The sequence below is a fragment of the Sceloporus occidentalis genome, unplaced genomic scaffold (genome assembly GCF_023333645.1).
Source record: "Sceloporus occidentalis isolate IW3139 unplaced genomic scaffold, rSceOcc1.0.p SCAF_84, whole genome shotgun sequence".
NCBI classification, from domain to species: domain Eukaryota; kingdom Metazoa; phylum Chordata; class Lepidosauria; order Squamata; family Phrynosomatidae; genus Sceloporus; species Sceloporus occidentalis.
The window spans coordinates 932,921-948,752 of NW_028317064.1; the positions used below are offsets into that span (position 1 = coordinate 932,921).

The window sequence follows — 15,832 nt, forward strand, 5'->3', positions numbered from 1 at the left end:
TTAACACTAAAGACCCCATTAAGCATAACTGCCCCCAAATTAACCCTAAACACCCCATTAAGCATAACTGCCCCCAAATTAACCCTAAACACCTCATTAAGCATAAATGCCCCTAAATTAACACTAAAAACCCCATTAAGCATAACTGCCCCCAAATTAACCCTAAACACCTCATTAAGCATAACTGCCCCTAAATTAACACTAAAGACCCATTAAGCATAACTGCCCCCAAATTAACCCTAAACACCTCATTAAGCATAACTGCCCCTAAATTAACACTAAAGACCCCATTAAGCATAACTGCCCCTAAATTATCCTTAAACACCCCATTAAGCATAACTGCCCCTAAATTAACACTAAAGACCCCATTAAGCATAACTGCCCCTAAATTATCCTTAAACACCCCATTAAGCATAACTGCCCCCAAATTAACACTAAAGACCCCATCAACCATACCAATTTATTAGGTAATTTATCTGGAGTACATGCAATTAATTTAGGGGCAGTTATGGTTAATGGAGTATTTAGGGTTAATTTCAGGGGCCGTTGTGGTTAATGGGGTCTTTAGGGTTAATTTCAGGGGCCGTTATGGTTAATGGGATCTTTACGGTTAATTTCAGGGGCAGTTATGGTTGATGGGGTATAAGGGTTAATTTTATGCTGATGATTGAGGGTTAATTTAATTAATTTAATAAAGTTAACTGTAGGTGCAGTTATAGGTAAAGGGGGGCAAACTCAGGGGAATCTAAATCCTGGGGGCAGTGTGAACATTATTAATGTATTTATTTATAAAAGTATGGTATCAGTGATTTTCTCTGAATGATTCGAATCTCTGTAAGATTCGGATCCTTGTAAGATCCGGATCCCTGTAAGATTCGAATCATTCGACTCTTCGGTTCATTCGACTCTTCGGATCATTCGACTCTTCGGATCATTCGACTCTTCGGATCATTCGACTCTTCGGATCATTCGACTCTTCGGATCATTCGACTCTTTGAACGAATCTCTGACTCTATGAGTCATCGTTCCTGTGAGAATTAATGAGCTGTAACCTGACCCCAGAGTGCTCTGCAGATGACTCACAGCTCTAGGATCAGGTTACAGCTGCATGATGATTCACAGACTGAACCGCTACAAACGAATCGTTCAGTCTAGTGAACCGACTCATCCGGATCACTAAAAAGAACCGGATCAAATGAACGATTCGTTCATGATCCGGACATCACTACTCTGTAGTAAGCATGGCCAACTTCAGGGCTGAGTTGCTTCTCTATGAGAAAGAATTAAATGTTCAAGTCACCCCACTGATTGATCTATGCTTTATGGGTGGCAGATTGGCCTTTTTAAATAGAAAATTGCTGCTTTACTTTTGATGTATCTGGGATTTTTTTAAATTTATAAAAAAAACAAAAAAGGCATCCTGTTGAATGGCTAGGGAGACACTATAGGGTAACAGTGGGAATGTTTAGGTAAGCAGGTCTCATCTTGGAACACAGATTAAAGCCAAAAATTTCCAGTTTTAAGAATATACATTTATGACAAAACCCCCTGGACTATCTGCCCCGAGTCATGGTGTGATTACACCAGGTCATCACCCTAACGCAAGGGGGCTAAAAGAAGCGGAGAGCTGTGGTTTCAGCTACTTGACTCCACTATTAATTATGAAGGGCCAACACAAGTTTCTCCAGCAAGTACTGATGTGGCCCCATATAATGCCTACTACTATAGACGAGGAGACTGAAGAAACCCCACTGATTTAACTATACATTATACAGGGCCATCCCAGTCCTTCCTACAGCAGAAGCTCACTGGGGTTAGACCTGCATAATGTATAGTGAGGATTAAGGCGCTAAAGCCCTCTCCTCAAAAAGTCTCAGCTCTCCCTTGAGTGAATAAATAAACTCCATAAACTAACACTCAATGAGTTCGCGCTCAATGCCAAACGCATTCCCCATATTCCCAGGGCAACGAAAGCGGGTGGGTCGAGTTTTTCAGCGTCTGGATTTAGCAATACAATAACGGCTGCCTATTCCTCTCATAGCACCAACTCCTCATTATTCCTCCAGCGCCTCACAAACTCCAGTCATAATCCCGCGCCGGCAGAGTCACGTGACAACACCTTTCGCCTTGCAGTCGCTCCCTCGATGACATCACTTCCGCCGCGCTTGATAGTGATGTTCATACTTCATGCGCATGTGCAGGTGACTCTGTGAGGAACCCGGCCAGACCCATTTCGCCTTGGCCCTACGCACTCTGCGGGCTGCCGGTAAGCGGGGGTGCTGAGCCTGACGGGGCCCGTGCCGGGTGTATGTGTCACCGGGTATTTTACGGGGCTGGGCGTCTGGCTGTCCTGAGTCGGTGTGTGAAGGTTATAGCGGAGGCAGCACGGTGGGTAGAGGACGGGGTGTCAGAGGCAGCTTTATCGGGACTGCAAAAAAACCACAAGGCTGCAGTCACCTGACACATACAAACTGTGGCATTCCACCTGCTCTGGATTGCAACTCCCACAATTAAGAGCCAGCGGGTTTTTCCCCCCCATAGTGCATCATGGGAATTGCAGTGCCAATCAAGTAACGGTATATTAACCGCTGAGCACTGTATCCCCCAAAATACCGAGCCAGCAAGCTTTATTCCTGTGCATTATGGGAGTTGCAGTGCTAAGCAGATAACGGTGCATTACCCACAATGCCCAGCCAGTATTTATGGATATTAAGGGAGTAAAAAGGAAGCCAGCCACTAGCACCCTATCTGGCTAGGGTGTCTACCTTGAGCCTAAGTGTTCCAGCTGTGTCCGGCCTTAGATCACAAGGACATCAACCAAAATAAATATGGAATATTCTCTTTTTTAGCTTTTGGTCCCGCAATAGTGCATACTGTAGCAGCCGTACCAGAATGTTAATGTACTCCTTTTATCTCTTAAAATACATATTTTTGGGAAGAATAATTGTTCTTTTCATTCTTTTTTATTTATTTTTTTTAAGCAGTGATGAGCAAATGAGTTTCAGCTGCATTTTAATTAATGTGAAAAGATCCGCTTCCTATTCATTGCCCGCAGTCCAAATCTATACTTAAGATTTTAAGGGGTTCTTTAAAGTAAGAGTAGTAAAGCTGTGGAATCCACTACCCACAGAGATTGTTCTATCAAATTCCATAGATGCCTTTAAAATATGGGCAGATGAATATCCCAGGATATCGAGGGTTATAAGGACAGGATTAGTTATTGCTTGTTGGTATAGTGAGGAATCTGAGGGTATTTAGGGAAGGAAATTTTCCCCTATTGAGGCACAATTGGAGATCTTTTTTTTTTTTTTTTAAATAAAAAAAATAGACTATGCTGTGTTCTATTTATGTAGAAATTCCAAGATGCAGTATTTCTAGATCTTTCAACATTACTTACAAAAATAAGGTGGAATAATCTTTGAAAAGGTGGAAGAGCCTTTACTATTTGAGTTGTTAACTTGCGTTGGGGGCTGAGTTGAAGTCTTATTGACGCCGGTTTGTAAGAGTTACTGAACTTCCGAGCCCTTTGTGCGTTACAGCGGTCCGTGTGATTTTTGAACCGTTAGAAGACGGCTGACGTAAGGCGCGGTTTCCATCTTCAGGGTTCCGTTACTGGGAGTGGGGCTACGCTCACTCTTAGTGCGATTCCTCCTGCGTTCTTATGGATCGCACCCTTCTCTTTTTCTCTTAGTTTTGTAACCTTTGGGGATGCACCAATATATCGGTGGCCAAAATATATAAAAGGACATTATAGGCAAAATGACAAAATAAGCTGAAAATAATTTATCCCTCCTCCTCTCTTTGTATTCTGACCGCATGTTCTCTCCTTAGTCCCTAGTATAGTCTAGTGGAGGGAGGTCTGTCTCGGGCCCACACTTGCATGTTACCTTTTCCTCTTGCCATGTCATAACCCTGTATGTTAAGTATTGGAAAATGACATCATGCGACAGGGAGGTGGTGGGCCGGTACCAGGGGCGATGTAGGATCTCGTCAACGGTCTCTCCTCTATACATACCCCAGTTCCCCCTCAATGCATCATCCTTTTACACTGACACAGGGGTTGGTTCACTAAAGTTGACAGGAGAGTAGGGCTGCAACTAACGATTATTTTAATAATTGATTAGTTGGCCGATTATTTTTTCGATTAATCGGATAAAAAAAAAAAAAAAAAAAATTTAAAATAATGTAATAAAAATGTACAATTTACACTTTCATCTCTTTATCACAATGGCCTCTCTCTATTCACCTTATTTTACTGTCATAATAAGAGCTACAAGAACCCAAACACAGTGTTTCTCAAACTAGGTTTTAATACAAAGTTATTAGTAAATATTAATTCATATGTTAACTATTTTTCATATTTAATAAAAACTATGAGAAAAAAGCCTTGTTTAAATTTTTTTTTATTTACCAAACTGCCCCCGGTTATGCACATCTGACCCCCAGCTTGCCATTCTGCCCCCATATATGCCTTATACCTCTTATTTGCCAGTGATATGCAACTGAGCCCCCTGATATACCTTTTACCCCCAGATATGTTTTATGCCCCCCTGATATGCCTAATATCGATATGCCTTATACCTCCTATATGCCCTGAAATTCATAATACCCCCCATACACCACTATAACTCACCCATACACCACTCTGGCTCCTCCCCCTCCCAGACACCACTCTGGCTCCTCCCCCTCCCATACACCACTCTGGCTCCTCCCCCCTCCCATACACCACTCTGGCTCCTCCCCCTCCCATACACCACTCTGGCTCCTCCCCCTCCCATACACCACTCTGCCTCCCCCCATACATCACTTTGGCTCCTCCCCCTCCCATACTCCACTCTGCCTCCTCCCCCCTCCCATACACCACTCTGCCTCCTCCCCCTCCCATACACCACTCTGCCTCCTCCCCCTCCCATACACCACTTTGCCTCCTCCCCCTCCCATATACCACTTTGCCCCCTCCCATACTCCACTCTGGCTCCTCACCCTCCCATACACCACTCTGCCTCCTCCCCCTCCCATACATCACTTTGGCTCCTCCCCCCTCCCATACATCACTTTGCCTCCTCCCATACTCCACTGCCTCCCCCCTCCCATACACCACTCTGCCTCCCCCCCATACATCACTTTGGCTCCTCCCCCCTCCCATACTCCACTCTGCCTCCTCCCCCCTCCCATACTCCACTCTGCCTCCTCCCCCCTCCCATACACCAATCTGCCTCCTCCCCCCTCCCATACACCACTCTGCCTCCTCCCCCTCCCATACACCACTCTGCCTCCTCCCCCTCCCATACACCACTTTGCCTCCTCCCCCTCCCATATACCACTTTGCCCCCTCCCATACTCCACTCTGGCTCCTCCCCCTCCCATACACCACTCTGCCTCCTCCCCCTCCCATACACCCCTCTGACTCCTCCCCCCTCCCATACTCCACTCTGCCTCTCTACCCGGCTCCGTTACTGACAGGCACTTTCACTGCAGCTTCATAGAAACCTCAGCGTAAGTGAAGGTGAGTAACGGAGGCTGTCTGTGCGATGCAGACCCCCCACCGGCTGACAGAGAGGATGATTCTCTGTCAGCCGGTAGGGGTCTAAACGATGCGCACAGACAGCCTCCGTTACTGCCCTTCGCTTACGCTGAGGCTTCTATGAAGTCAGTAACGGAGCCGGGTAGAGAGGCAGAGGGGTGTATGGGAGGGGGAGGAGTCAGAGGGGTGTATGGGAGGGGGAGAGAGACGGAAGTGAGAGACCGGCCGACAGTGAGGGGAATCCAGGTCCCCTGCAGCGTTGCGGGGGATCTGGATTCTAGTGTTATAGACAACGATTTTCATTATCGATTATTATCGATTTTATCGATTAGTTGTTTCAGCCCTACAGGAGAGTCGTTTCAACTCCTTCAATATACATTAAGGTCCAGTGAGCTGCTGCAGCAGAAAGGTCTTTCCTGACCCCAAATAATGTATAGTCAAATCAGCAAGATTTCTTCAGACTAACTCGGCTATTGAACTATGCATTATACAGGGTCGGCTAAGCCCTACTTGTTGGAGAAACCTGCCAATGTTGACCCTTCATAATGAAAAGCAAAGCAAGAGTTTAACCCCTTAACGACAATTGCCGGTCCTGGCACGACACGGAAAAGCATGTGCTTTACTACAATTGACGTGCCAGGACCGGCACGTCTTTAAACGGGTGCAGAAAGCGATCTACTTTCGCTTTCTGCACCCAAAAAGCGTTGCTGAATGCCTCGACCTCGAGGCATTCAGCAACGCCGCGATCGGCACGAAGGGGCCATCTCTGGCCCCTCCACGGGGCGTCAACATCCGCCATACTTTGTATGGCGGCGGACGCCCGTTTTAAAAGCGATTAGGAGGCGATCAACGATCGCCTCCTAAACTTAAATGGTGTCGCTGGAATGCCTCGATCAGGAGGCATCCAGCGACACCAAACACTTACCTTTCGGTGGGCTGTGACCGCTCCGGAGAGCGGTCACAGCCGCAGCTGCCGGTGATCTTCGCCATCAAGGAAGATGGCCGCCGCCCTGCAAGAGAAACAAGCAAGTTTTAAAAGCTCGCTAGACGGTCTCCAGACCATCTAGAGAACTCTGGCTCCACTTGCAGGTTGAATACAGGTACTGCATTCACCATGCAAGTCAATGGAGCCCAGCTTTCTAATCACATTGTGATTAGTAAAAAAAAAAATAAAAAAAAAAAATAAAATTAATAATTAGAAAAAAATAGTAAAAAAACAGTAAAATGTAAAAATCATTTCCCACTGATGTCACTATCAGGGGAACCTCCAAGTTGAAAAAAAAATGTTTAAAATTTTTTTTAAAAAAAGGCAACAAAATATAAAATATATATATAAAAAATATATTTTTGTGAGCAAGTCCTAAAATTAGCATATTAGCTTAAAACAATTCTCGCATGGAAAGAGTTAAAATACTGGCATATTAAATGCCCGTGGGGTGTCTACTTTTAAAAAAGGTATGATTTGATGGGGTAAATTGAATTGGCCAGGTTCAACAAGGTCCCAATTAACACCGGGGGAAGGATGGCCACACATCTAATTTCCAATTAGAAAAATGCACACGTACCAAATGTGGCCTTTTAGTTCCCCCAAAAAATGACAAATTCATGCGTGTGGGGTATCACTGTACTCAGGAGATGTTGCTGAACACATATTGGGGTGTCGTGTGACAGCGGCATATACCAGGAGCTGTAAATTCATACATAAAGTAGGTGTGTGTGGGAAAAATACACACACACAAAAATACTACTGCAAACTTTGAAACAATGCTGGTGGTAAAATGTGTGCATGCAAAGAGTTAAAATACCAGCATTTAAAATACCCTGGGGTGTCTAGTTTTCAAAAATATATGGTTTTGTTGGGCACACTGAAATGGCCCGGCTCAAAGATGTACCAAATAGGGCATGGGCAGTGGATCCCCAAATGCCAAAGTTCAACATTGAAAAATGTGCATGCCCCAAATGTGGCCCTTTTGCCCCCAAACAGCCAGGCAAAATCATTCATGTGGGGTATCACTGCGCTCAGGAGATGTTGCTGAACACATATTGGGGTGTTTTGTGATAGTGACATAAACGAGAACATTTTAATTCATACCTGAAGTAAAATGTGTGTGGCAAAACAAATGCAAAAAAATGACTACCACAAAGTTTGACAAAGACTGGTGGTAGATATGGTGCATGGAAAGAGTTAAAATACCAGCATTTGAAATACCCTGGGGTGTCTAGTTTTCAAAAATATATGACTTGATGGGGTAAATTGCATTGGCCGGGTTCAAAGATACCCGAAATGGCACATGGGGGGAAGAATTACCAGATTTGGAAAAAATGGCTTTGAAATAGCAAAACGCTACCTGTACTTATTGCCCCATAATGGGTAGAAAAAAGCAAAAAAAACATAAAAACATTGGGTATTTCTAAACTCAGGACAAATAGTAGAATCTATTTAGCAGGTTTTTTCATTACCTTTTATAGATGAGTAAAAGATTTTTCAACTAAAAGTTAGAAACAGTCATTTTTTTCTAAGTTTTTCACCATATTTTATACTTTTTTTAGTAGTAAATAATAAGATACAATCAAAACAATGTCATCTAAAGAAAGCCCTTCTTGTCCTGAAAAAAACAATATCTAATGTGTGTGGGTTCAGTAAACGGGAAAGAAGAAAATTACAGCTAAACACGAGCAGCGCAGAAATGTTAAAAAGGCCATTGTCACGAAGGGTACAAAAAGTAAAATCAGCCTTTGTCACGAAGGGGTTAAACCGCAAGTCTCCTACAAATTGTCTCTCCCTTTAGTGAATAGATCCAAGAGTGAGAGGTGCTAATCTTATAAAATAGATATTTTTTGATGATATTTATGAATGAATGAATTTGTGGTTTCTCTATGTTGGCAAATTTGCTGCTCGGTGCCAATTACCCTTAAAATGCACCAAATTATAAGTTATGTTGTGATGGAAAACACGTGTTTGTCATTCAAGAATCCTTGAGGGCCGCATCTGGTCCGTGGTTCCTCGCTTCAGCAACTTTGCTCCATCGTACCCTGTCCTGGGGGGAATTAATGGGGGGGGCGGGGTTTGAAAGTAACTGTATTAAGGCGATTGGACATACTTCTTTACTTGGTGTTGGTCTTTGTATGTTTCTTATGCTGCGTTATTGAAATAATTGTATTTGTTTATTTTGTAGTTCGAACTTCCAGAGACTTCCAAGTCCTTCCTGACATACATGAAGCTTGCTGGACCAACCACACAACATCTGGACTACAATCAAAAGTAGGTGGCACTAATCACAGCTTCTATCTATCATCAGTTTCTTATAGAGGAGAGCTAGATATGATCATCACTATCGACTGGGGACGAAAATGAGTCTCTGACTACAGAATCAGACAGGACTGGATAAGAGTAGCGTTAGCATTGATTATTTATAAAGAGCAATTCTTTTCAGAAGTTTTAAGATTGGCTTATTACTATAGCAACCAATGGTATGGTAAAATCATTTTTTTTTGTTGTTGTCGTGGAAATCTGTGCGTCCCCAATTACTTTGCTAGTGCAGAGAAGACCAGAAAGCAGATGTCTGTTAAATTGTTAAAGCTGGAGACCTGCCATTAACCAGACATGGTCTATATTCACATAAACATCTGTTAGCAGATAAGTGTTCATCCCTTCTAGTCTACCCTTTTTCTTTTGTAAAAGCCTCCAATCTTTAAGGTAACCAAAGGCCTGTGACATGGATGTATACATTCCCTCACTGTTCTGGACTTACTTTAGCTACCTGTATATATGTATAAATACATGCGCACACGTGTGTGAGTGATATAACATCCATATGGCCGCTGTTTGCTTATACAAATCCGTAATGGATGATGTTATCTAAATAAGACAGTTAGCTGTGACTTACCGCAATAACCTAGACATAATCGTCATTATCTGTTACTACAAACCAGGGGTTCTCAAACTGCGGCCCTCCAGCTGCTGCAGGACTACATCTCCCATACTCCTCAGCCAGCCCCTTAGCTGAAGGAGCATTATGGGAGATGTAGTCCTGCAGCAGCTGGAGGGCCGCAGTTTGAGAACCCCTGCTATAAACTATCTAGTCCCCCACTGCACAACATGCAGGTGAGTATGCTTTGCTTAGTTATTGACTTTAGGAAAGGAGACTGTTGTGTCATTGAAGTCCTCCACGGTTGCCTTTATTCGTGCATACATGTCTTGCACATGCGCTGTAACGCTCAATTTTCATGGTAATCTTCAAACCCAAACAGCACAATCAGTTATCAGTTATGGCAATGCTAATGAATTAAGGCTTATTGTAGTGAAACAGAATTTGATGGCAGGTAAGAATCGCTCGGCCTATCTAGTCTGCCCATCTTCGTCGTGTAAAGACTCGTAATCAGTCTTTGATCCTGTCTTAGATTTCTTGTTACATCTAAGCCTCTGTCCCTTTAACTTTTAGATGACGGCCTCTTGTTCTAACATTCTCCTCCTTTGAAATACACTTCCCTCCTGTACTTTGTTAAATCCCTTTAAGTGTTTCTATCACATCTCCTCTCTTTCTTCTCTCCTGCAAGACCAATGACTCCATAGATCTTAAAGACCCCTGGCTATTTTATGGCAGCTGGGTCTTTCTCGCTTAGTGTGTCCCCGCAAATAATATTTTTATATTTTCAGGGAATAGTTTATTTTTATTTTTTTAACCATACGAGTGTATCTGCACTATCTTTTAATGCGTGGCTTGACACATTTTACTAAATCCTAGAAACAGAAGCTGCCACGCTGCAACTTGCCTTACAACCGGGGAGTCGTGCGAGGTGTTTTGTATCCCCGATGAGCCTTCTGGCAGCGCAGACTAAACAAAAGTGGATGGCAGCTGGACACTTGAACCGGCTCGGTTCCGGTCACCGTAGAGAGTGCTAGCGGCCCGTGGAACCCTGCATTTTATCAGTTTTATGCAGGAAACTAAGAAACAAAGCCTCAAAATACGTTTGTTCGCTTGGAGTTTAGAATTGTTGCATGCGGTGAACTTTAATTTGCTGGAACTTTAATCTTGCCCCTCGATCCGGCAACCCAGTTGACGCCTTTAACAAATCTTGGTAAAAACTGCCTGACTGCAACATCGGTGACTGAGCTTGTCTGCAGGGGACTGGGAAACAGTTCACAACGCTCGTGGTGTTTTAAAATGTGGGTCTGTGTCTCTACTACCCTGGTCCTCGACATTTCTACATCCTCTCAGTATGTGATTTCTTTATTAAACAATGTTTTTTTGAACTAACATTGGTTAGGACGGTGTGTATATGTGTGTGCTTGTGGGACATTACTAGCCTATTGGTATTCAACAACAAAAGTGCTGCCTCCTATGCTTTTAAGTTATTTGCCCAGTCCTGGTATATTGCTACATATTGCTATTGGGATGTTATCTTCTTGGATGTCACTGTGGTATAGGTTTTGATGGCACAATCACCTAGCAGATACAAATTTGCTTTAACTCCTTTCCAGTAGCTGGAAGGCACTCATCTTAGTTCTCCATCTACCCTTCTTTCAGCACCCGGATACCTTTTGTTGTGACCCATGGCCACTGTGATATGCCGTCGAATGCGGGGAGGAATATACCAAGCATCTACCTTTACATCTACAGTGAGGTGGTCCAAGAAGAGAACTCCCAATGAAAATGGGACGTCTTATACCTTCCACCCTGCGAAGGATGCGTCTCTGTCAGAGGAGACGAGAAATAAGATGAATAGTATTGAGTCCCAAGTTCTTTACAATCCATCTGCTTACGTTGGTTTTACACGGCTGAAGGCAAAAAGAACTGAAGAGTACGAGGCCTGTCCGTCGGAAAATGGTTACGCTACGAGTAACGCCAAACAAACTCAAAACACTTACAGCATAACATGTTCCCGAAGCTTGTCCAGTACTAAAAACAACATTCTGGACTTGGCATTCAGCGGGCAAGATCTGGCCCAGCCTAAAACCGAAGAAAAGTCAAAAGAAGTCCAGGAAAGCAAAGACCCGGCTGATTTCCTTAGTGTAATTGAAGCTTACAGCTCCAAGGATGACCCCAGGGCTTTTCAGCAGCAAAGACCCGAGTATAGGTCGCTTTGCTATAATAACATTCTTCAGAACGCGGCCACTTCTGTAGAAGAAGGACAGAGTCTTCTACAAAAAGTCACCGTTCTAAAGAGTAATCTGACCCCGGCGCAAATCTCATCCTTCCTGGAAAAGCTGAGTCACTTACCTGTCGAGGAAATAGACGGCATTAGGTCCAGCACGAAGTTCTCGATGCTGTGCCGCTACAGCGTTGAAAATATTCAGATGTTTTCTACCGCAGAACTCATAGACGTTCTCAGATCGTTCGCCCGCTTAGGGATCCCCCCAGCTCATTCAATGCTGAATGTGTATCAGGCGGAGTTCTCTCGCCGCGTGTGGAACATGACCGCCGACGAGTCCCTGCTGGTTGCCGACATGTGGCGGTTCCTGGGCCGGAGCGTCCCCCAGTTCTTGGAGATTTTGTACAGCTGTATGGAGCTGCGTTGGAAAGACTTAACTTTGCCCCAGCTAATACAGTTGATCTATATTATCGGTGAAGGCAGGCGGGCACCTCAAGAATTAATGCAAAAACTTGAATCAATGGTATTGCGGTACATGGATTCAATCAATATGGAAGAAATTGGTACGGTTTGCTTAGGTTACTTCAAGTCGCATAGTGGTTTATCGGAATACCTCATGAGGCGATTTGGGGATAGAGTGTCTCAAAACATGGAGGAAATAAGCAACTATGCTTTAGTCAACGTACTCAAAATGTTCCGCTACACCCACGTCGATCATTTGCCATTTTTAAAACAACTTGGGCAGGTGGTACCGAAGCGTATAGCCCACATGGGTGTACAGGGGGTCATGCATGTAGCTCTGTCCTGCACAGCGCTGCGTTACCTTGATGAAAATATCATGAACGCCATTGCTGCTGCGGTTCCCGACAGAATCGCCTACTGCAGGAGCAAAGACCTCGCCAAGTTCTTATGGTCCTTTGGAGCTCTCAATTACGAGCCACCAAACGCGAAACGTTTCTACGCGGTGTTGACTGACGAAATTCGCAAGAGACGGCAGGAGTTTGAGAAGTTTCCGGAGCATTTTCTCACGAGCTTGATGGGACTTGTGTTCGCCAGACAGTTTCCGATAGACCTCCTTAAAATCGCCTTGAGCGAGAGGTTTGTTGAGCAAGCTACGAAGAAACAGTTGTTCGAGTTGAAGAAAGATCTTTTTACCATAGCTGGCAGCGTAGACATCGAATGCCCGAATTACAAAGGCAGTCGCCTATCACCCGGACTTCGACAAGAAGTCACCGAAATGCTTAGGAGTTTTGCCAGTCAGGATATCTGCCTGAAGCCTGAGGTTGTTGAGGCTGCGGGGTTACTGGAATCCATGTTGGGCGGTCCACAATACGTTAAGAATCATATGATCTTACCTCACACTAGATCAAGCGATTTGGAGGTTCATTTGGACCACCGAGGGAAGCCTTTGCCTATAAATCAGGAACCTGCAGCGCCCGAAGTGGATCAGCCTGAACTGAAGCCACTTCACGTTCACCTCACCGATGACCTCCTACACCAGATTTTGGATAGAAAGAAGTACAGTGTAATCACTGAAACCGTGGCAACCAAACCAAAGCAACATGATGTGGTCCTCAACGAAACCGCCTTCTCTGTGAAGGACAACTTAAGCTTTGCTCAGGGCGTACCTATAACAGAAGATCTCTTGGCCGTGTTGACTAAACCACAGGCTTTACATGAGAAGCCGTTGAGTCCACCGAAGCTCGACGTTACAAAGCTGGCCATTCAAGTTTCCCATCGGAATCACTACTGTTACGGATCTAGACACCTTCTGGGGCTTCATAACCTAAAGAGAAGGCAGTTACGCCGCCTGGGATACGTAGTGATCGAGCTGCCGTATTGGGAATGGTTTCCTTTAACGAAACGTACGCGGTCCGAAAAACTTGCCTATTTACATCAGAAAGTGTACGGGTCTTTAAGCGATCGCGTATGACCAAAAACTGCCAGATTTCCGCCCAGTGTTTTAGAATTCTACATTGTGAGGGCATTATTCAAAGAGAACCAGCAGCCGCCCACAGTGCCATGTAACTGAAGGTATTGTCAGGATATCGTTCTTTGACATTGAAAGGCTTGGTTGGACGTAATAATAATAATACATTATGTTCCTGAGGGATGATTTGACGCCTTCAAATTAATAACGGTAACACTTAAATATCTCATTTTTTTTTCTAACTCATGCTCTCTCCAGAAATATATTGTGATTAAAATAAGAGCGAGGACATGTGAGAAAATGTTCAGAAGTACTTCACGTGATTAACCGGTTAGGTACGACGGTCTGCTCTTACCGAAAGAACAACTACTTCTAAATAAATCTATAGCACCTGTTCTATTGTATGCGTCGGACGTCACTTTAAATTTAAACCCGACTCCTATTTTTCACTAAAAAGTACATCTGCAAAACAATTACACTGAAATTTGAATATTTTGTAAATATTATGTTAAATAAAATGTTATAGAATGTTGGTTTCTTTTTTTTTTTTTGTATATTTATAATATTATTATTGTTTTTATATAGCGCCATCAAATTCCATAGCGCTGTACAATGGGTAGACAGGACATAACAAGTAACATGTAATATAACAAACTGACTAACAGAGACAACAGGTGAGGAGGGCCCTGCTCAAATGGGCTTATAATCTATATATATATATATATGTGTGTGTGTGTATATAATTTATTTTTTGGGGGGATTAGTACTCTCTCCCCCTTGCAAACCTGCACAGTATACATTATATACATTATGAAATACTGATTTTTTTTGATTTTTTTTTTTTTGTTACGGCTTCTAGTAGCTTGGTTTAGTTTTTGTAGGAGCTTACGTTCTATCCATAGAGTTTTATTCATTCAAATTGACTTTTTGCCCAGCTTTTCTGATCTTTCCAGTATGCAAATCTATCAAACAGTGGAAAAATAAGGGAATTATAAGGGATCGGTTACCATCTTTCTTGTGTATCACATTTTTCTTTTAAGGCTTGTTGGACCCTAATTATATTTATATAAAACAAGCCTCGGATGTTTAAATGTAACCAAAGCAAAACCATGACAATAGAAAAAAAATTAATACTAAGAAATGTATAATATATATGCAATGGTTTGTCTGTCGACAGCCTGACTCCCCGTCATCTGATGGAGTGTAATGGCGCTCGCTGTAAGCCCGGGTCATTCAAGGAATACGCAATAACACGGCTGGGCATTCCCTTCAGTTAGGTGTCGCTGCTGACCGTCACCGAACGTTCACTTGTGGACAGTAAAGCCTCGGCCCTCCTGGTCTCTTTCTTTGTATGCCCCCCCCCCTTCTCTGCTTGCTGATCACAGTGTGAGGTGGGGGAAATTTAAGAAAAAATATTTCGTTTTCCGTTATTAATTTAGTTTAGTTATACACAGGGATAAAAGATGATTGGTAAATACATCTCTTGAATTTTTTTTTTTTCAGGTAAGATGCACGGTTTGCTTAGCTTAAAAGGGAATACCCACTTTATTTTTTATTACTATTACTTTTATTAAAAATCAGCTTTCAATAATATTGCGCTGTTTTCTTTATTTCAACGAGTTGTAGTTTTTAATCACCCAGTATGCCACTGTGACTAATGAAAGCCTATGGAGGAACTGACTTCATTAGCATCGCCATAAAGCATCAGCTCAGTGTGGTGTTTGAGCCTGGAAAGTCACCCAAAATATCACATGACTGACTACTACGGCACCTCCAGGTCTGCAGATAAAGGGAGATTATTGGGACAAAATGAGGTAAAACCAGGTTTCATGGTGTAAACGCTGACCAAGATTACCGTGTACTATGGCGCTGTGGGGGGTGGTTACCGCGTAGTAATGCACTATGGGGGTGCTTACTGTATACCACAGCGCTGGGTTTATGCTAACCTGTGAAGTGCAAGCTGTTTGTAGGGGTGTCGGCTAAACCTACTTATGGCAGGGGGCGTCCAACCTGCGGCCCTCCAGCTGCTGCAGGACTACATCTCCCATAATGCTCTTTCAGCTAAGGGGCTGGCTGAGGAGGATGAGAGATGTAGTCCTGCAGGTTGGACGCCCCTGACTTATGGCAAACCTAACACCACACAGAGAAGTATTGTCATAAACTAAAAACATGCAAAGTTTGAGTTTGACGAACGGTCTAGTCCGGGTTTTTTTTTTTTGTTTTTTTTTGCGCAGAAAATAAATTGCCTTTATGTTAAACCTCTTGTAATGCCGTGCAATAACCTC

General features: G+C 43.5%; 1 protein-coding gene across 1 annotated transcript; it reads left to right on the top strand.

Annotated features, from left to right (window-relative positions):
* Positions 1-11,102: 11,102 nt before the first annotated feature.
* LOC149285088 (non-canonical pre-mRNAs endonuclease FASTKD5, mitochondrial-like) lies at positions 11,103-13,550 on the top strand. Its single transcript, XM_089495793.1, has one exon. It carries the CDS (start codon positions 11,103-11,105, stop codon positions 13,548-13,550), a length of 2,448 nt encoding a protein of 815 aa, XP_089351919.1.
* Positions 13,551-15,832: the final 2,282 nt, after the last annotated feature.